Source organism: Lipotes vexillifer, unplaced genomic scaffold (genome assembly GCF_000442215.2).
Source record: "Lipotes vexillifer unplaced genomic scaffold, Lipotes_vexillifer_v1.1 scaffold182, whole genome shotgun sequence".
Lineage (NCBI taxonomy): Eukaryota > Metazoa > Chordata > Mammalia > Artiodactyla > Lipotidae > Lipotes > Lipotes vexillifer.
Window position 1 is genome coordinate 5,126,115 of NW_006798798.1, and position 20,811 is coordinate 5,146,925.

A 20,811-nucleotide genomic window follows, 5' to 3' on the forward strand; every position below is an offset into this window, starting at 1 on the left:
GAAAAGGGAGAGCCAGTGTGCGTTGTACGCACTGAAAGAAAACGCCATCTACATTAAAAAAAAAAAATCCAGTGTGTAAACCTTGCACAAATTGCTTTAATATCGAGTTTCAGTTTTCTCAGAGTTTAAAAAAAAGAAATCTGGAATAATGTGAATGCCTACTATGCATAGTGTTGAAGATCGAAAGAGCTCTTATTTAACAGTGTTATTACTGTTGTTTTATGAGTTTGTCACTTATGTACATGATAGTTGATTTACACGCAAATGGCACCTGGTTACCTCTTGCCTAGGGAAAGGTTAGAGCCCTAGAAAGTGATTCCCAGGTTACCTCTTGCCTAGGAAAAGGTTAGAACCCTAGAAAGTGATTCCCAGTGTGATTCTCCATGCAAGTGTGTCCAGAGCTTCAAGATAAGCCTGATTTTTCATGACTGCTTTTTCCTGTTCTTGATCTGCCTTTTCAGGCACTGCCCTTCTATAAGAAGAGAGCCTGGAAAGAGGACTGTGTTGACTTTTGGAAATTGCAGAGTCATGTTTCAGGTAAGTTGGTATGTCCCCAAATCTTCCTGAAACACCTGCTTATCAGGACTCTTGAGTGTTTGCTTTGCCTTTCCTACTAGTTCCCACCTCACAGAATCCTTTTAGGGACTGGATCTATGATTCCTTTCATTATAGCAAAGGATGTAGACTGCAGAACTCTAAAGTACTGTCTTCTCTCAGTGCTCCTGTTTTTTACCAGTTTCCTGCTAGAAGGCTCTGAAGAGTCTTGAGCAAAACTTTTTTTTAAAATTACAATTCAAAGTTCAAGTTTGGAATTATTTGCTTTGTAGTTGTCCAAACTGTATCATGTGGTCTCAATTAATGGTGTATGTCAGTCCTTTCAGTTGTTCAAGTCAAGAGAGGTTTGGAGTCATCCTTGAGACCTCCCTTTCTCTTATAACTCACATTCAAACACTCTAGTTGGATCTAAAATATACACAGTGTATCTACACAATCTAACCATTGGTTACCCCATCACTGCCACTACCACTGCCACCCTGGTCCAAGCCACTTATATTATTGCAGTAGTCACCTTGCTGGATTCCTTGCTTCTGCCCTTGACCCTCTTCAGTCTCTTCTCAATACAGCTGTTATAGAGATCCTCTTGTTATATAATATCCTGTCATTCCTCAGCTTAAAACTCTTTGGTGGCCCTAACTCATAATAGAAGTCAGAGTTGGGTCGTGACATAAAAAGCTTTGTACAGTTAGGCTCTCTTATTACCTCCCTGATCTCATCTTCCTTCTCTGTCTCTTTGTTCCCTGTGAGCTCCAGCCACACTGGCTACTGCCTCCAGGCCTTGGAATTTGCTGTACCATCTACTTGGAATATTCTTTCCCTGGATATACACAAGCTTGCATTCTTACCTCTGTATCTCTGCTCAGGGGTTACTTTCTCGGTAAAGCCTCCCTGAACACCTATTTAAAATTGCAGTCACCTTCTCTTGACTGTCACTTCCACTCCTCCATCACTGTGTTTTCATAGCACCTATCACTCACTAGCTGATACACTATGTGTTTAGTATATGCATACACTCATTGTTTGTCTCCTCCCACTGGAAGGGATTTTTTTCTTTTTTGTTGACTGTTTTATCTTCAATGTCCAGAGTGGTATCTGGCATAAAACAGATGCTTAGTAAATAGCTGTTGAGTGAAGGAGTGATGAGAAAATGATGGGACAGAATCATGGCGTGGAAGTGAAGCCTGCACAGGAGAAGGTATGAGTGGCAGATGTGCGTGTTGGGCAGACTCTGTTTCTTGGGTATATTAGATAATTAGAATTGAAAGAACTTTTTTTTTTAAGTAAAAGCTAAAGTGAACTAATTGCCAAAATCACTCATGGATTCATTTTCTAAACACTTAATGAAGTACCTGTTAGGAAGCCTCTTACATAGGTTGGGGTGTACACTGACATGCAGGATTTCATGATCTCGTGCAGTATGTCCAAGAGAACTTTCTACAGTGGGGGAAGTGTTCTATTTGTGTCCTGTCCAATGTGGTAGCCACCAGTGCCGTATGACTATTGAGTGCTAGAGTGACTGAGGAACTGAATTTTAAATTTTATTTAAATTTTATTTAAATTAATTTAAATTTATATAGCCAAATATGATGGCTACTATACTGGGCAGTACAGGACTGGTAGAAAAGTAAGAAAGCATAAGAAATTAAGGTATTTATTTAATATCCTAAGTTCTGGGGACAAAGGTGAATTAACATCCCAGGCTGCTCAGGCAATTGAAGGGGAAGAAAGAGTTGAAGCATCCCTGGGGAAGCAAGGCTGGAGTTGTTTCAGTGTCTTATAGTACCAGGGTGGCAGAGGTAGAAGTGAAGTTATACCAAACTGAGAAAACACCTTGCGTATAGGTAGAGAGGCCTAAGAGAGTCTTTCAAAGAAGTGCAAAAATTTTGTACAGCAGTGGTTTTCAAAATGGGGTGACTTTATCCCCCTTAGTCCCACTCATAAGGGACATTTGATAATGTCTAGAGACATTTTCAGTTGTTATAACTGAGGGTGGGGGTGGCTAAGCGGAGTTGCTACTGGCCTCTAAAGGGTGGAGGCTAGGGATCCTACTAAACATCCTAAAATGCACAGGACAGCTCACACAATAAAGAATTGTCCAGCCTAAAATGTCAGTAGTGCCAAGATCGAGAAACTCTGATTTAAATAAAGATCAAAGAGTATCTATTAGATTATGTGGGGTTTCTTCTCTAGACTATTAATACAATGTTATTCATTAATATCAAAACTTAAAATATCTTTGCATTGGTGGAATAAAGCATAGTGTTTTATTCATTTAATGTAGTGTTGATTTTTTAATTTGGCTTATCATTTGGGATTTTTAAAAGCTAATCATTTAAAGACCACTGTGGGGGACTTCCCTGGTGGTCCAGTGGTTAACTTCACCTCCCAGTGCAGGGGGTATGGGTTCGATCCCTGGTCAGTGAGCTAAGATCCCACATGCCTCACGGCCAAAAAACCAAAACATAAAACAGAAGCAATATTATAACAAATTCAAAAAAGACTTTAAAAATGGTCCACATCAAAAAAAAAAATCTTAAAAAAGAAAAAGAAAAAGACCACTGTGGAAAACAGGAAAAGATGGAAATTTTCTCAGTTCATATGATAAGGCTAGTGTAACCCTAATACCTGGCTAAGAGTAAATACAAGTGGAAAAAAGAATTTTCCCCGGTGCCAAAAGAGAGACCCTCTCCCCGTCCCTTTTCTTAGAGTGTTTTCTTGAGAAAAATCTGTAATTGTTTATCCTTTCCCTCTCCCTTTGAGAAGCTTGTTCATCTTTTTCAAAGCTAAATAAGCCTCTGCCAGTTTTGCAAAGCATTAAAGTCCTTCTTAAGGGCCTTGGAGCCATCTCTTCAAAATGGAAACATGAAGGAAGATGCACCCCTATCTCCCTATCTGTATGGGAGTTTAGCCTAGACTCCTGGCTGCAGATTCTAACTACTTGCTTGTCATAAAGATATGAGTTTTAAAATTTTTCTTTGGGGTAAAGGCAGTTAACACAGATGACTACCCCAATTACCAGGTGAATTTAGGATGAACTATGTGTAGCAAATGATGCTATCAAGTCCTCTTACTTAAGGACAAGTTATCATTTACTTTGAAAACATGTGTAATGGATTGTATCTGCCTGAGTTTATAAAAGGGTGAAATTTCTTTCTGTCCTTGAAGTCTCATTAGTGATTACCTGTGAAGTGCATTACAGTCTGGTTTAATGCTTATTCAGTAATAAAACTGTTTTTTTTTTTTTACACTGTAGAGAGGATTTTCTGCTTGGTAGATTTGATTTTTAATTATTTCCCCAACACCTGATGAAGGTAAATTCCCTCTTTTAAAACCAAAGACCAGTGTCACTGGTGAACATGTGTATTAATAAAATATCCAAATAAAGTAATAGAATATTGAATCTACACTTGGAGTGAAAAATTTACAATAACCAAACAATGCCTATTTCACCAGTGAAAGGTAATAATAATGACATTTTAAATGCATACTTTGTTTGCACATATTTTAATTTGACTAACCAGTAAGCTATTATTAAACATTAAAAATTTTTCTAAAATTTTGCTATTTTAAATAATACTGTGATAGGGAGGGTGGGAGGGAGGGAGACAAAGAGGGAAGAGATATGGGAACATATGTATATGTATAACTGATTCACTCTGTTATAAAGCAGAAACTAACACACCATTGTAAAGCAATTATACCCCAATAAAGATGTTAAAAAAATAATAATAAAATAAAATAAAATAAAAAAATAAATAATACTGTGAATGAGTACTATTGGGAAGAAATCTATTTTCTTAGAATATTTTCCTTGAAATGTGTCTTTTTTTTTTTTCTTTGCCCTTCCTTTAAGGTTCTATTCAAGGACTACCTATGGCATGAAACCATCCTTCAGTCTTCTTGCCCAGGGGTCTCAAATTATTTTAATTATAGATTATGAATATGAGGTTTAATATGTACCATAAATATTTTTGCTTTTTGTTTATAAATTGGTTATGAATATGTCTATCTTTAATATAAAGGTTTCTTTTTATTATGAACCTATTGGATTCTTTTTTTTTGAACCTTAATTCATGTTCTTTTACCTGGCACATAAACTATAAAAAACAGAGCTAAGCACTTGACTATATGCCAAAAGTTGAATGCTGATTTTGAAAAATTTTATAATTCTATTCCCTACTCTCCTGAAGCAGAGCACTTATATTTATCTCTTATCCTTATTGTATAACAATGCCAAGCACATAATTATCCAATTATTACTTAACTTAGATCAGATTCCTGATCATTGTCACAACTGCTGAATCTTGTTCCCTTTCTTCCACCCCAGGGTAATTTTACCCCTTAACCAGTGACAAAAGAGGCCAGGGCTATGGTTGAGCCTAAATGTGTTTGCTATTTCAGGTGACATTTAGTGATGTGGCCATAGACTTCTCTCATGAAGAGTGGGGATGGCTAGATCCTACTCAGAGGAATTTATACAAGGATGTGATGGTACAGAATTATGAGAACCTGGTATCTCTAGGTAAGCATATCTCTGCCTCCACTCCAGTGAGGGAGATCTTTCTTCTGCCACTCCAAATTGCTAGAGATTCTCCTTAGTAAATGTTCTGAGGAAACGTATAGCTCTGTTGTGTCCTGCTTGAAGCTTATCTTCCCGTTTCAGTGAACATCCTTCAGACCTTTCTTCGGTCCCTTTTTTGATGATAGTCTCTCCTCCATGAAGGCCACAGCTTAAACAATGTTTGTTCTATATTTTTCCTGTAAGCAGGTCTTTCCATACCTAAGCCATACGTGATTGCTTTATTGGAGGATGGCAAAGAACCTTGGATGGTGGAGAAAAAGCTGTCAAAAAGTTTGTTTCCAGGTAAGTCATGGTGAATCAGGCAAAGGAGATCTTTGTTTAAAGATGTTTATAGAAAGTATGGAGGCATTTTAGTATATTTTAGGGATACTGTCATCAGAGATTCCAAATGTAACAAAATTGAGGGATCCTTAGCTTAGATTTCAAAACAACCATTTCTCCTAAATTATTATTTTTCTGTATTACTCATGTCATCTCATCAAAAGTGGAGGGTTTTGGCATCATAATAATTCAAATTGTTATTTATTTGAAATGAAAATAAGGCAATTATTCTTTTTGAGTCCACTTAAGGAAAAATATACAAATGGTTTTAGGCTGAAAAAGCTGTCAATTAGATGGAAAATCACTTTTCCCCTAAGGCAGAACTTCAAAGAACAAATATGAATGTAAGTGTTAGAGGAAGTAAGGGATATATAAGAGGGCTTCTGAGAACAGTATTTTCTTTATTTTTTCTTCTGGCTGCATTGGGTCTTCATTGCTGCGTGTGGGCTTTTTCTAGTTGCGGTGAGCAGGGGCTACTCTTTGTTGTGGTGCACGGGCTTCTCATTGCGGTGGCTCCCCTTGTTGGGGAGCACGAGCTCTAGGGCACGCGGGCTTCAGTAGTTGTAGCGCACAGGCTGTAGAGCGCAGGTTCAGTAGTTGTGGTGCAAGGGCTTAGTTGTTCTGCGGCATGTAGGATCTTCCCAGACCAGGGCTCGAACCTGTGTCCCCTGCATTGGCAGGTGGATTCTTAACCACTGTGCTACCAGGGAAGTCCAGAACAGTATTTTTTAATGTCAATAAGTATGATTTCACACAGATCCTACATAAACTCACAAAGCTTAAATCTTTCTGAGCCATAAAGAGTATTTAGATGATTTTGTGTTCATTGTAGCTGTTTAGCACAGTGCTATATATTCTTCATATTAAGCATACTAATCTGACAGCAAATTTAGATTAATCAAACGTTGGAGAACCAAGGCTCTGTGAGATAAAATGTAGTCTTTCACATAAGTATAGGCACAAAATGTTGGCTTGGGATCCAGAATGCCTTCTGCATTTTCTTTCTGATAGTTTCCTTTTTTCCCCCAAAACTGATTGCCTATATTAACCCATTTCCCTTATTATACTCTGTTCCTGCCTCTGTGAGCTGTCTGTATTCTCTGTGCTGCATTTGAACTTTGTTCAGAAATTATTGAATATATGAGAGTTGTCAGAGCCATGTGTCGTGGGGGTTAGAGGGGAATGACTTTATTTTTTATCCAGTTCTCCTATTTCTACCATAGAAGTTTCTTTTCAAGAAGTTCAGAAAAAGCAGTGTTTTGCTGTCTTGATATATTACAGATTGGAAATCAAGATGGGAAAGCAAAGTATTATCAACGAAGGAAGATATTTATGATGAAGATTTTCCCCAAATGGTAATAATGGAAAAAACTATAAAACAAAGTCATGAATTTTCAAATTTTAACAAGGACTTGGATTATATAGAGAAGTTGGAGGGGAAGTGTGAAAATCAGGTAGAACATTTCAGACCAGTGACCCTCACCTTTAGAGAAAGTCCCACCGGGGAAAGTGTTTACAAATGCAATATGTTTAGAAGCATCTTGCCTTTAAAGTCTATTCTTTCTGAACCACAGAGCATTTCTGCTGAAGGGAAGTCACATAAACGTGATATATTTAAGAAGAGCTTACCAGCAAATTCAGTTATAAAAAATGAGAATATCAATGATGGAAAGAAACTTTTGAATTCTGATGAAAGTGTGGCAGCCTTCAGCCAAAGCAAATCTCTTACCCTTCACCAGACTTTTAATAGAGAGAAAATCTATACATGTAGTGAATGTGGGAAAGCCTTTGGGAAACAATCAATCCTTAATCGCCATTGGAGAATTCACACAGGAGAGAAACCCTATGAATGTCATGAATGTGGGAAGACTTTTAGCCATGGCTCATCCCTTACTCGACATCAAATAAGCCACAGTGGAGAGAAACCTTACAAATGTATTGAATGTGGGAAGGCCTTTAGCCATGTCTCATCACTTACTAATCATCAAAGCACTCACACTGGAGAGAAACCATATGAATGTATGAACTGTGGAAAGGCTTTTAGTCGTGTTTCACATCTCATTGAACATCTGAGAATTCATACTCAAGAAAAACTCTATGAATGTCGAATATGTGGGAAGGCCTTCATTCACAGGTCATCTCTCATTCACCATCAGAAAATTCACACTGGAGAGAAACCTTATGAATGTAGCGAATGTGGAAAAGCCTTTTGCTGTAGCTCACACCTTACTCGACATCAAAGAATTCACAGTATAGAGAAACAATTTGAATGCAACAAATGTCTGAAAGTCTTTAGCAGCCTCTCATTTCTTATTCAGCATCAGAGTATTCATACTGAAGAAAAACCCTTTGAATGTCAAAAATGCAGGAAATCCTTCAGCCAGCCTGACTCACTGAATATGCATTTGAGAAACCACACTAGATTGAAACCTTATGAATGTAGTATATGTGGGAAAGCCTTCAGTCATAGGGCATCCCTGTTTCAACATCACAGAATTCATACTGGAGAGAAACCCTATGAATGTATTAAATGTGGGAAGACCTTCAGCTGTAGTTCAAACCTTACTGTACATCAGAGAATTCATACTGGAGAAAAGCCATATAAATGTAATGAGTGTGGGAAAGCATTTAGCAAAGGCTCAAATCTTACTGCCCATCAAAGAGTACATAATGGAGAGAAACCCAGTAGTACAATAAGTGTGGAAAAGCCTTTAGGCCATATAAATCACTATACATGTGAAAGATCATATAAGAGAGAAACTGCATAAATGCAGAATTTGTCATAATATACTGTAGCCATAGATCCTCCTGATTGAAAATCAGAAAATCTATACTGGAGAAAATTCTTATGAATGTAATGAATATGGGAAACTCTTTAGCAATGATACAAGCCTTATTGTCTATCACAATTCACACTGTAGAGAGACTACAGTGTGTAAATGTGGGAAAGATTTTAGCCAGCATTAATCCCTTAATTGACATAAGTAAATCCACACTGGGGAAAAACCCTTTACATGTTACAAGTATGGGAAAGACATTAGGTGATATGAATCTCTTAAAAAACATTAAACACATACAGGAGAGAAGCAATATGAATATAAAAATTGTGGGAAGTCCAGTTAAAATGCATCCCTCATTTTACATCAAAGAACTCACACTGGAAAGAAAGCTTATGTAAGAAATGTAGCAAAGTGTTCACTAAGCATTCTTAGCTTGCTAGACATCAGAAGATTAATGTTAGAAAAACCTGAAGGATTTAGGAATTATGTGTAAGTCTTTCTTTGCAATGATGCTAATTTGTAAACAATTCTACAGGAGAGCAAACAAGCATATTATAAATGAATATGCATATCTTATAGTAGCAGCATGCATTTTACTCGAGTCCTACATAGAAATTATCTTTAGCCATTGGGCATGTGAAGATATTTAGTCACCCAGTGGATCTAATAAATGTTATAATTGAAAATTAAAGTTGCAACAGAAGTAAAAAGTGGTGTGAATAAAATTTTTGGTGTCTAGTAAAATCATTTTGTATATACTGGACTCTTTCACTGATGCACTGATATTTCTTACAAAATTTTCCACTACTTTCCTCTTGAAGAATTAGGATCAGCTTTCCTATATAGCCTTCAGTGGGAGACTAACAAACCTAGAAAAAAATGGCCTGATCTCTGAGCTAAGAATGTTGCTATTTTGGTAAGGATAATCCACAGTCCATTTCCAGTTGGCTTAATTGACACATTTTAATTTTTACAAGTGCTGTGAGAACATAACCAAGAAACTATACATACTATGAGGGATTAGAGCAGAGAGGATGTGCTTTTTAATCCACATCCTAAGGAATGAGTCCTAATTACAGTGATCCTCCATAACTGCAGATTCTGCATCTGCAGATTCAACCACTCGCAGTTGGAAAATGTTAAGAAAAAGTTTTTATCCAGAAAGTTCTAAAAGGAAAAACTTGAACTTACCGGCTGCAGGCAGTTATTTACATGGTGTTTACATTGTGTTTACTACTACATGGCATTTACATTGTATTAGGTATTATAAGTAATCTAGGGATAATTTAAAGTATACAGGAGGATGTGCCTAGGTTATAGCAAATACTATGCCATTTTATGTAAGGGATTTGGAGCACCTGCAGATTTTTGTATCCATAGGGGGTGAGGGAGTATGTTGGTCCTGGAACCAGTCCCTCACAGATGCTGAGGACAACTGTATGTAAGGCACACACGCTCTTGGAGTTCATTCTAGGCAAAGCAGACAAGCAAGTTCTATTATGTTTCCTGCATCCGGAATACATTATTCAGTGTCTAGTTTCAAGTTTTGTGGCTTTGAGGTACTACTGTTGGCAGCAACACTAGTAACAGCAGCAGTCATTTCCCCATCCCTTGATCATTGTTATGGGAGGTTGGAATTTACTAGTCCAGAGCTGTTTCCATTACTTCTCCAGCCTGCTCACCAATTTTGAGAGCACTAGTATCCTGCAACATATCTTCTTAAAATATTTAAGAGTTTTGGTTTTCTACACTGAACCTTGACAGATAATTATAAGGGGGATGGCTTCAAATATGTTTCAGATAAGAAGTGGAATAGCCTTACTGGCTTCACAGTTTCCTTTCTTGTGACTGGAAAGGTGATACAGATCAGTGATTAGGATTGTATGGACACAGTTGCAAGTAAAGGGCAGTTATATAATTTATATTTCAGATTATGTTCTCTATGGCATTTGATAGTTGTAAGACATTATTTTAAGGAAGAATATTATATTGCTGATATAATTCTGGTATGGAATGAGTAATAGGGTTTCCAACTTTAGACAAAATATTCTACTCTGGTACATATGCTACTTTTAACAGAAAGCTAAGAGGTGAAGGCACAGCAATTCTCACCAGATATAGTGGGTTTGGAATGGGATGGTGAAGTTTTAATATTAAGCAGAAATTTATCTTTCCTTTGATTTAGTTTTAGTTATAAGATTTATTTCGACATTCTATGGCATGTTGAAGGATCTTCGAGAGATTTATAATTAAAGGAGTATGGGATGGTATCAAACAAGGATAAGAACATTTATAATTATGGATAGACTGGCCCCTAGAAGTATATTTAGTTGTGCAATAATGGTGGTAGCTTTTTGTTTCTCCCATGCTCTGTCCTCTGCTCTCCTAAGCACTGATACAGCAAAGATGAAGTAGTCCTTTAATCCCCCAGATTTTATTCGCTTTCACTACACATAGTTTTATGCCATCTTGTTATTCTGTTATGAGGATTCATCCAAATACTCATACTTTGTCATTTAAAAAGCATGAGCATACACGATAATGTTTTACAATTCCTGATTTAAAGTACCTTCACAATAATACTGAACTAGGAAAAGAAAGCCAGAGACTTAAATATTTGAGATAGTGACGGTTTTAAGAAAGCAACAAGAGTATATACCTGAGATCATAATGATGTTATAATGTCACCAATGGAGAATCATGCTCAGTCTTATCTCTTAACCATTTCTTGATGTGTATAAAGAGCACAGGCTCTGGAGTCATGTTACCTGGGTATAAAACCAAGTTACGTGTATACTGGCTTTGTATGACCTTGGACAAATTACTTTGCTGCACCATGCCTAAGTTTCTCCATCTGTAAAATGATGATAATAAGATCTCAGGATTATTATGAAGATTAAGTGGGTTAATTGATGTAAGATGCTTATAATGCCTGGTACCTCAAAAGCACTAAAATAAATATTAGCTATTAATTTCATCATCATTATCTTCACACGGCTGCTTCATCATTCTGGTCTCAAATGTCACATCTTCTAGTGGGTCTTCCTAATCACCTGTCACCCATCTACTTACTGTTTCACCTTTTGGGGGGCTCTTACAAGACACTCCCATTTGCTTCCAACAAATCTTCCTTTGGTATTTGAACCATCTTGCAGGGGAATATATTTATTATCCAAAATACTCTGAGGAGACACAAAGGACACTGGATAGGAAAAAGTGAGACAAGAACATAGCAGGGCTGCAGGAAGGTGGGAGGGTGTACTACACATGTGTTTTGGAGAAAGAGCAGAATGAAGGAGGCTCCAGGTCCCTGTGGAGAAGAAGTGAGGCTTTGCCCAGTGAGACCAGAAGCCTAAAGGTCTTCAGCATCACCTCTCAGTACAGGGTCCTTTGAAATGAGTGCAACTGCCCTCAGTGTTCCTGAATAGAGTTTACAACCATGTTATTGAAGGTCACTGATGCCTGGAAAGTTGGAGTAGCTTCAGTAGCCTTGGGCTAGTCATATGTTGCTGGAGACAATTGTGCAGTCATTCGTAAAAATCCTGAGAGAACCAAGGCACACATCACTAAGCACTTTGTGGGAGACTAGCTCTGTGTTGGGCACTGAAGGGGAGTCAGATACTGCCTTTTAAACAGGATGCAATTGTGTTAAGAGAAAAAAATGCCTATGATTTCATTGATGAAAGAATGACAAGGCTGTGTGGCTTGAGGGGCACAGAAAGTAAGTTCTGGCATTAAAGATGAATAGGGAAAAAATTATAATGGTAACAAACAATATCACTAGCAGCAGTATTTTAGTCTCATGGCTGTATACAGTGCACTGTATACCTGCACTGTATGCTGAGAACTTTGTATGCAGCATTCAAGCAATTAAATATTCCCAGCTCTGGACCCAAATCCCAGGTTTGAATCAGCCTATTGGTACTGACACTTGCTTTTCGTTAATCTTAGAAAAGTTACTTCATTTCTCAAGCTTTGATTTCAGCATCAAAACAAAAATAATTCCCACTGCATCAGGTGGTTGTGAGAATTTTATTTATTCATAAAGCAAACAACAGAGTGATTGGCACATGTAAGTTGTTTGGTGTGTTTTTCTTACTTTTATTAATCCTCCCACAAATGCTATAATCTTTTCTATGGCACAGTCAGCAACCTGAGACTCAGGCAGCACTAGCAAATCTCCCAGAGTCACACATCTCAGGAACACAGGCTGAATTTGAACATCCAGTGAAAGACATACAGTTGCCTCCTAGCAATATTGTCTCTCAGAAGATCAAGGTTCTCTTTGCAATCTCACAGGTCCTCTCATGCCTCCTTGAACAAAAAATATTCCCTTTGACCATGTGGTTCTTTCAGCCTAGAGTGTTTCCAATATCTATCAAGTTCACCTGCCAGAAGGACTACTGCCTACCTTACAAAGTTCACTTTAGGTGTCTGACAATAATTCCTCAGGCAAAAATGGAGAAAATGAGAGGTTAAAAAAAAGTAATAAGGCACTTGGAAAACAAAAAGCAAGTTGGCAGAAGTTCCTCCTTTCCAGTAATTACTTTAAATGTAAATGGATGAAACTCTCCAATCAAAAGACAGAGACTGGCAGAATGGATTAAAAAGCCAAACATGATCCAGCTACATGCTGTCTGTGAGTGACTCACATTAGATCCAAAGACACAAATAGGTTGAAAGTGAGACAGTGGAAAAAGCTATTTTATGCAAATAGTAACAAAAAAAAGAGCTGTGGTGTCTATACTAATACAAGACAAAATAGACTTTAAATCCAAGATTACAAGTGACAAAGAAGGTCATTATATATTAATAAAATGTCAACACAGCAAGAAGATATAGCAATTATAAGCATTTACACATCTAATAACAAATCCATCAAAATATATAAAGCAAACATGGAAAGAACTGAATGGAGAAACAGTTCTACATTAATAATGGGAGATTTCAATACCCCACCTTCAATAATGGATAGATAAACCACATGGAAGGTAAGTAAAGAGACAGGGAACTCAAACAAGTCAATAAACCAACTACATCTAACAGATAAATGACACTCCACCCCCAAAGTGCAAAATACACATTCTTCTCAAGTGCATGTGAAACATTCTCCCAGGATAGATTATACATTAGGCCACAAAACAAGTATCAATAGATTTTAAATGATTGATATCATCATACAAAGTAACTTCCTTAACTACAGCCGAATGAAATTAGAAATTAATAGGAAAACTGGAAAATTCACAAATATGTGGAAATTAAACTGCACACTCTTAAACAACTGCTATGGTATGAAAATTCATATGTTGAAATCCTACTGCCCAATGTGATGGTATTAGGAGGTGGGGCATTTGAGAGGTACTTAGGTCAGGAGGGTGGAGCCCTCATGAATTGGATTAGTGCTCTTATGAATGAGAGCCCACAGAACTTCCTAGCCCATTTTGCCATGTGAGGACTCAGTGAGAAGTCTGCAACCAGGAAGACAGCCTGACAATTCTGGCACCCTGATCTCAGACTTTCAGCCTCAAGAACTGTGAAAAATAAATTTCTGTTGCTTATAAGCTACCCATTCTCTTGTATTTTGTATAGCAGGCTGAATGGACTAAGACAACAATCCATGTGTCAAAGAAGAAATCACAAATTGAATCAGAAAATACTTAAAGACTTATGAAAATGAAAACACAACATACCAAAATTTATGGTACACAGCAAAAACAGTGCTAGGAGGGAAATTTATAGCAGTGATCACCTACATAAAAAAGAGATCCGAAATCAATAACCTAACTTCACACCTTCACAAACTACAAAAAGGACAAACTAAACCAAAAGCTACAGAAAGTAGGAAATAACAAAAAACAGGGTAGAGATAAGCCAAATGGAAAAAAGAAAAACAACAGAGAAAATCAATGAAACCAAACATTGGCTCTTTGAAAAGACCAACAAAATTAATAAACCTTTACCTAGACTAACAAAGAGGAAAAGAGAAAACACAACCAAAATCAGAAATGAAATTGGAGATACTACCACCAATCTTACAGAGATAAAGAGGATTATAGTACAGTATTGTGAACAACTATACACCAACAAATTAGGTAATCAAACAAAAATGGAAAAATTCCTTGGAACAGAAATTACCTATACTGACTCAAGAAGAAATAAAATATTTCAAAAGACCTATAAGAAGTAAAGAGATTGAATCAATAATCAAAAACCTCCCAACAAAGAACAGTTCTGTACCAGACTGCTGCACCAGTGAATTCCACCAAACATTTAATGAAGAATTAACACCAGCCTTTCTCAAACTTCCAAGAAATTGAAGAGAAGGAAACACTCCATAATTTATTCTATGAGGCCAGTATTTTTCTGATACCAAAGCCAGATAAAGATATCACAGGGAAAGAAAATTACAGACCAATATCCTTTATGAATATAGATGTAAAAATCCTCAACAAAATATTAGCAAATTGAATCCAACAGCATATTAAAAGGTTTACTCCCCACGACCCAGCAATACAAGGGTGGTTCGACATAAGAAAATCAATGTAATCCTTCCCACTAATAAAATGAAGGAAAAAAACCCCCACATGATCATCTCAATTTACGCAGAAAAGGCATTTGACAAGATCCAATGAACCTTCAGGATAAAAATGCTCAGAAAACTAGGAATAGAGGGAAAATTCCTCAATATGATAAAGTTATTTGTGAAAAACCTACAGCTAACATCATACTCAAAGGTGAAAGACTGAAAAATCAGAAAAAGACAAGGAAGGAGACCTGCTTTCACAGTTGCTATTAAGCACTGTACTTGAAGTTCTACCCAGAGCTATGACCAGAAAAAAAATGTCATCCAAAGTGGAAAGGAAGTTGTAAAATGATCTCTCTCTCTTTTTTTTTTTGCAGATGACATTATCCTCCTATACATTAAAAATCCCCAAGAACTCAGAAAAAATAATAAAGCTAATAGATGGATTCAGCAAAGTTGCAGGGAAAATCAATACCCCAAAATCATTTCTGTATCTATAGAACAGTAGTGAACAACCCCAAAAGGAAATTAGGAAGCTCCTTCTATTTACAACAGTACCTACAAGGATAAAATATGTAGTAATAAATCTAACCAAGAAGGTGAAAGATTTGAATGCTGGAAACTAAAAATACATTGCTGAATGAAATTAAAGACCTAAATAAATGGAAAGATGTCTCATGTTCAAAATAAAATAGGAAGACTTAGCATTGTTAAGATATCAATATTACCCAAAGAGATAACAGATTTAATGCAATTCTTATCAAAATTCCAACAGCCCTTATTGCAGAAATGGGAAAGCCAATCCCCCAATTCATATGAAATTGCAAAGGCCCCCAAATAGCCAAAACAATCCTTTAAAATAATAAAGTTGGAGGACTCATATTATCCAACTACAAAACTTAACAGTGTGGCACTAATATAAGGACAGACATACAGACCAATGAAATAGATTAGAGATCCCAGAAATAAACTCTCACATAGATGGTCGATTAATTTTCAACAAGGATGATAGGACCATTAAAGGGGAAAGGACAATCTCTGAAAAAACTGCAGAGGAGGAAACACTTCCTCATTCTATAATGCCAGAATTGCCTTGATACCAAAATCAGACAAAGACCCCATAAGAACACAAAAACAAAACCAAAACTATAGATCAATATCCGTTATGAATATAGATGCAAACATACTCAGAATACTAGCAATAGACACTTCTCCAAAGAATATATATAAATGGCTAATAAGCACATGAAAAAATGGTTAGCATAATTAGTCATTAGGGAAATGCAAATCAAAACCTCAGTGAATTGCTCCCTGGCCTTTTGGCTAAGATCGAATGCAAAACCACGAGATACAAGTTAACACTGCCAGGATGGCTATAGTAGAAAAAAAAAAAGAAAAAAGAAAGAAAGGCAAGTAAGTGTTGGTGACGTTGTGGAGAAATTAGGACCCTTTGTGCATTGCTTGTGGGAATGTAAAATGGTACAGCCATTGTGGAAAACAGTGTGGTGGTTCCTCAAGAAGTTAAATATATTTATAGAATTATATTTTTAAGCAGTTCCAATTCCAGATATACATTCAAAAGAGTTGAAAGCAAAAATAAAAACAAAAAACAAAAATTAAAAAAGAGTTGAAAGCACGGACCCAATTGCTTAGGACTCAGATAACTGCTCACGGATGTTTATAGCAGCATTATTCACAGTATCCATAAAGGCAAAAAACAACCCAAATTTTCATCAACAGATGAATGGATAAACAAAATGTGGCATATACATACAATGGAATATCCTTCAACCTTAAAAGGAATGGAATTCTATACAGGTTACAATACAGATGAACCTTGGAAACATTATGCTAAGTGAGATAAGCCATACACAAAAGGACAAATGTTTTATGATTCTATTTATATGAGATACCTAGAATAGGCAAATTCATACAGACATAAAGTAGAATATAGGTTACCAGAGACTGGGGGCAGGGTGGGAAGGGGAGTTATTGTTTAATTGATACAGAGTTATTGTTTGGGATGATGAAAAGTTTCTATAAATGGATAGTGCTGGTGGATGCACAACATTATGAATGTATCAATACTTAATACTTTTTTTTTTTTTTTTTTTTGCAGTCCGTTGGCCTCTCACTGCCGTGGCCCCTCCCGTTGTGGAACACAGGCTCCGGACGTGCAGGCTCAGCGGCCATGGCTCACGGGCCCAGCCGCTCCGCGGCATGTGGGATCTTCCCGGACCGGGGCACGAACCCGTGTCCCCTGCATCGGCAGGCGGACTCTCAACCACCGCACCACCAGGGAAGCCCAATACTTAATACTATTAAATTGTACATTTAAAAATGGTTAAAATGGGGGCTTCCCTGGTGGCACAGTGGTTGAGAGTCTGCCTGCCGTTGCAGGGGACACAGGTTCGTGCCCCGGCCTGGGAAGATCCCACATGCCGCGGAGCGGCTGGGCCCGTGCGCCATGGCCGCTGAGCCTGGGCGTCCGGAGCCTGTGCTCCGCAACGGGAGAGGCCACAACAGTGAGAGGCCCACGTACCGCAAAAAAAAAAAAAAAAAAAAAAAAAAAAAAAGGTTAAAATGGTAAAATTTATATTATATATCTTGCAATAAAAAATGAAAGGAATAAAACCCCAATACACAATACACAGCTAGCCTTCTTTATTCTTGGGAAATTAGATGCTACATCTTAGATTCTAGCAGAAGTATGGCAAAAGGGAGAAGCCCAAGCAAATTATCTAAATCCCATATGAAATCATATATATTTCAGGGTAATCTTCAGAGTGCCACAAACCATACCTGCTAGCTTTTATCTCCAAAAGAGATAGATACTTTTGTAACTGATCTAACCTATCTCTATTAGGACTTACTAGTAGACAAGTTAATGGAAATTACACACCAAGACTGAACATGTAAAGAAAGAGGCAGAACAAAGTTTGTAAGTGGTCACCAATTACACTGAGAAAAATCTTTCTAAAAGGGTGGCAGGTTCCAATACGTAATGACATTGCTCAATTGTTTATAGTTTTATTTCTCCTTTAAAATTATTTTTGTAAGAATAATAGTCTCATACAAGATTACTCATTAATAATTAGTATTTATGTGAGAAAACAACCAAGTCTGCAACCACTTGTTGATGACCTTAGTTTGCTATATTATATAATGATTTAAATTTTGTAATTGATATGGAAGATAACCCATTTCCTAGTTGTAAATCATGTGAGAATTGAGGCAGTAAAAATAAGGCCCAAGACAAGGACACAGGAAATGTTAGGATAATATGTGAATTTTTAAATAATTGAATGAATTGGTAGTTTACAACATGTGGCCCCTGGACCAGCAACATCAGCATCACCTGGAAACCTGGGAGAAAAGCGAATTCTCAGGAGATTGTTCCTGGCAGAGAGGAACATCTGAACATCTGATAACTGGATAGATTGAGCTTTAGGGAGAGAAAGAAGGTTTGTTGAGTAGAGGTAGTTTGGGATGGCTGGGAGTATATTCATCAAAACAGAGCAGGGAGGGATTGGAGCATAAGGTATCTTTCCTGACATAATAGAGGTCTGGATTTCATCCTAAGAACAAAGGGGAACCTGGAAACAAAGGGGCACCTTCCTCATGCGCCAGGAACAGACTGGGTCAATAAGGGAACAAGTGCTGGGCATGGACATGGTACACTGAAGAGTGGATCCCACCTCCAGGAGTTACTGTTGCAGGCACCCAGCTTCTACGGCAAGGTCTTCCAGTTTCTGCAAAGAAGCCCAGGCTCAGAGACAGTGTAAAACTGCACAGATTCTCCATGGTGGGAACTGATTCATATTTTTTTAAAAAACAAACCCTTTGGGGAGCCTTAACCTACACCTCTAGGCCCCATGTAGACTCCCAGGTAGTACCTGGTTAAAGACAGAACTGAGGGGCTTCGTCCTACAAGCAATCCAGTTATGCTTCCATATATCAGACCAATGCAAATAGAAGAAACATGGATAGATTACTATTTGTAACTGTACAAATAGTGTAGCCTTGATAGGGTTTCATTTTATTAAAACATAAAAGTTGATCACAGTGATCACTTGAGCCCCTAGGAGACATATATGAGGGCAGACCCACAGGTGCCTAAATGCAGAGAATTGAGAGAGGTCTTGATGGTCCTTCTGAGGACTCCACCTTTCACAAGCATTGTCGGAGTTGTCAGTTTACATTTGTTTATGTAATTTTTTTTGCAAGAATGCCAGTCTCCCTACTAGAATATTTACAGAAATACAAAAATATTCCCAAATCACAATGTCTGACATCCAATCAAAAATAAACAGTGATACACAGGAGCAGGAAAATATAACCCAAAATGAGAAGAAAAATCAATCACTTAAGACAGGCACAACATGAAAACATGCTCATCATCACTATTAGAGAAATGCACATCAAAAGTACAATGAGGTACCACCTCACAGTGGTCAGAATGGCCATCATTAAAAAGTCTACAAATAATAAATGCTGGAGAGGGTGTGGAGAAAAGGGAACAATCTTACACTGCTGGTGGGAATATAAATTGGTGCAGCCACTATGGAAAACAGTATGGAGGTTCCTCAAAAAACTAAAAATAGAGCTACCATATGATACAGCAATCCCAATCCTGGGCATATTCCCAGACAAAACTATAATTTGAAAAGATGCATGCACCCCTATGTTCATAGCAGCACTATTTACAATAGCCAAGACATGGAAACAACCTAAATGTCCATCAACTGGTGAATGGATAAAGATGTGGTATACACACACACACACACACACACACACACACACACACACAATGGAATATTACTCAGCCATAAAAAAGAATGAAATAATGCCGTTTGCAGCAACATGGATGAACCTAGAGATTATCATATTAAGTGAAGTCAGTCAGAAAGACAAATATCATATGATACCACTTATACGTGGCATCTAAAATACAACACAGGGCTTCCCTGGTGGCGCAGTGGTTGAGAATCTGCCTGCCAATGCTAGGGGACACGGGTTTGAGCCCTGGTCTGGGAAGATACCACATGCCACGGAGCAACTAAGCCCGTGTGCCACAGCTACTGAGCCTGCGCGTCTGGAGCCTGTGCTCTGCAACAAGAGAGGCCGCGACAGCGAGAGGCCCGCACACCGCGATGAAGAGTGGCCCCCGCTCGCCGCAACTAGAGAAAGCCCTCGCACAGAAACAAAGACCCAACACAGCCAAAAATAAATTTATTTAAAAAAATACAACACAAATGAACATACCTACAAAACAGAAACAGAGTCACACAGAGAACAGACTTGTGGTTGCCAAGGGAAAGGGGGGCATGGAGGAGGGAAGAATTGGGAGTTTGGGATTAGCAGATGCAAAGTAGTATATATAGGATGGATAAACAACAAGGTCCTACTGTATAGCACAGGGAACTATATTCACATCCTGTGATAAAACATAATGGAAAAGAATATGAAGAATATATATATGTATTACTGAATCACTTTGCTGTACAGCAGAAATTAACATTGTAAATCAACTATATTTCAATAAAAAAAAAAAAACAGGTGCAGAATGACAGATAGTAAAAGTAGAAGACATTAAAACAGAAAAATTTATCCCATATGTCCAAGAAGCTAGAAGAAAGAATGAACATGTGAAGTAGAGACATGAAAGACATAAGGAAGACCCTAATCCAACTAAAAGAGATAAAAACTATAAATTATGATATGAAATACACTGGATGGGATGAAGGGGAGAGTGGACATAGAAGAAAAGATTAGGAAACTGGAAGATGTAGCAGTAGAAGCTATTCCAAATGAAGCCAAGAGAAAAAATATATATATAACAAAATTCATCAGTGATCTTTAATAAGCAATTCTCATTATTTGCGAATTCACCTATTCACTGAACTTTATTTGTAACTCCCAAATCAATACTCATAGCATTTTTGCAGTCATTTGCAGACATGTGCAGAGTGATAAAAAATTTGAAGTTGCCCATCATGCATGTTACCAGCTAAGGTCAAACACGGTGTCACTCTGCCTTCTGGTGT

General features: G+C 37.5%; 1 protein-coding gene across 2 annotated transcripts; it reads left to right on the forward strand.

Annotated features, from left to right (window-relative positions):
• The first annotated feature begins 463 nt into the window (after positions 1–463).
• On the forward strand, positions 464–8,998 carry ZNF181 (zinc finger protein 181). 2 transcript variants are annotated; one of them, XM_007470966.1, is made up of 4 exons: positions 464–537; positions 4,960–5,080; positions 5,324–5,422; positions 6,743–8,998. In XM_007470966.1, exons 1-4 carry the CDS (start codon positions 529–531, stop codon positions 8,227–8,229), a joined length of 1,716 nt encoding a protein of 571 aa, XP_007471028.1. In that variant the 5' UTR covers positions 464–528; the 3' UTR covers positions 8,230–8,998. The 2 variants fall into 2 exon arrangements, with proteins under 2 accessions (XP_007471028.1, XP_007471029.1); XM_007470967.1 differs by having other exon boundaries at positions 5,327–5,422; positions 6,743–8,979.
• Positions 8,999–20,811: the final 11,813 nt, after the last annotated feature.

Coding starts and splice junctions, on each gene's coding strand:
- ZNF181 (XM_007470966.1), top strand. Junction 5,081..5,323: donor TGAGAACCTGGTATCTCTAG/GTAAGCATATCT, acceptor TTTTCCTGTAAG/CAGGTCTTTCCATACCTAAG. Junction 5,423..6,742: donor GTCAAAAAGTTTGTTTCCAG/GTAAGTCATGGT, acceptor GATATATTACAG/ATTGGAAATCAAGATGGGAA.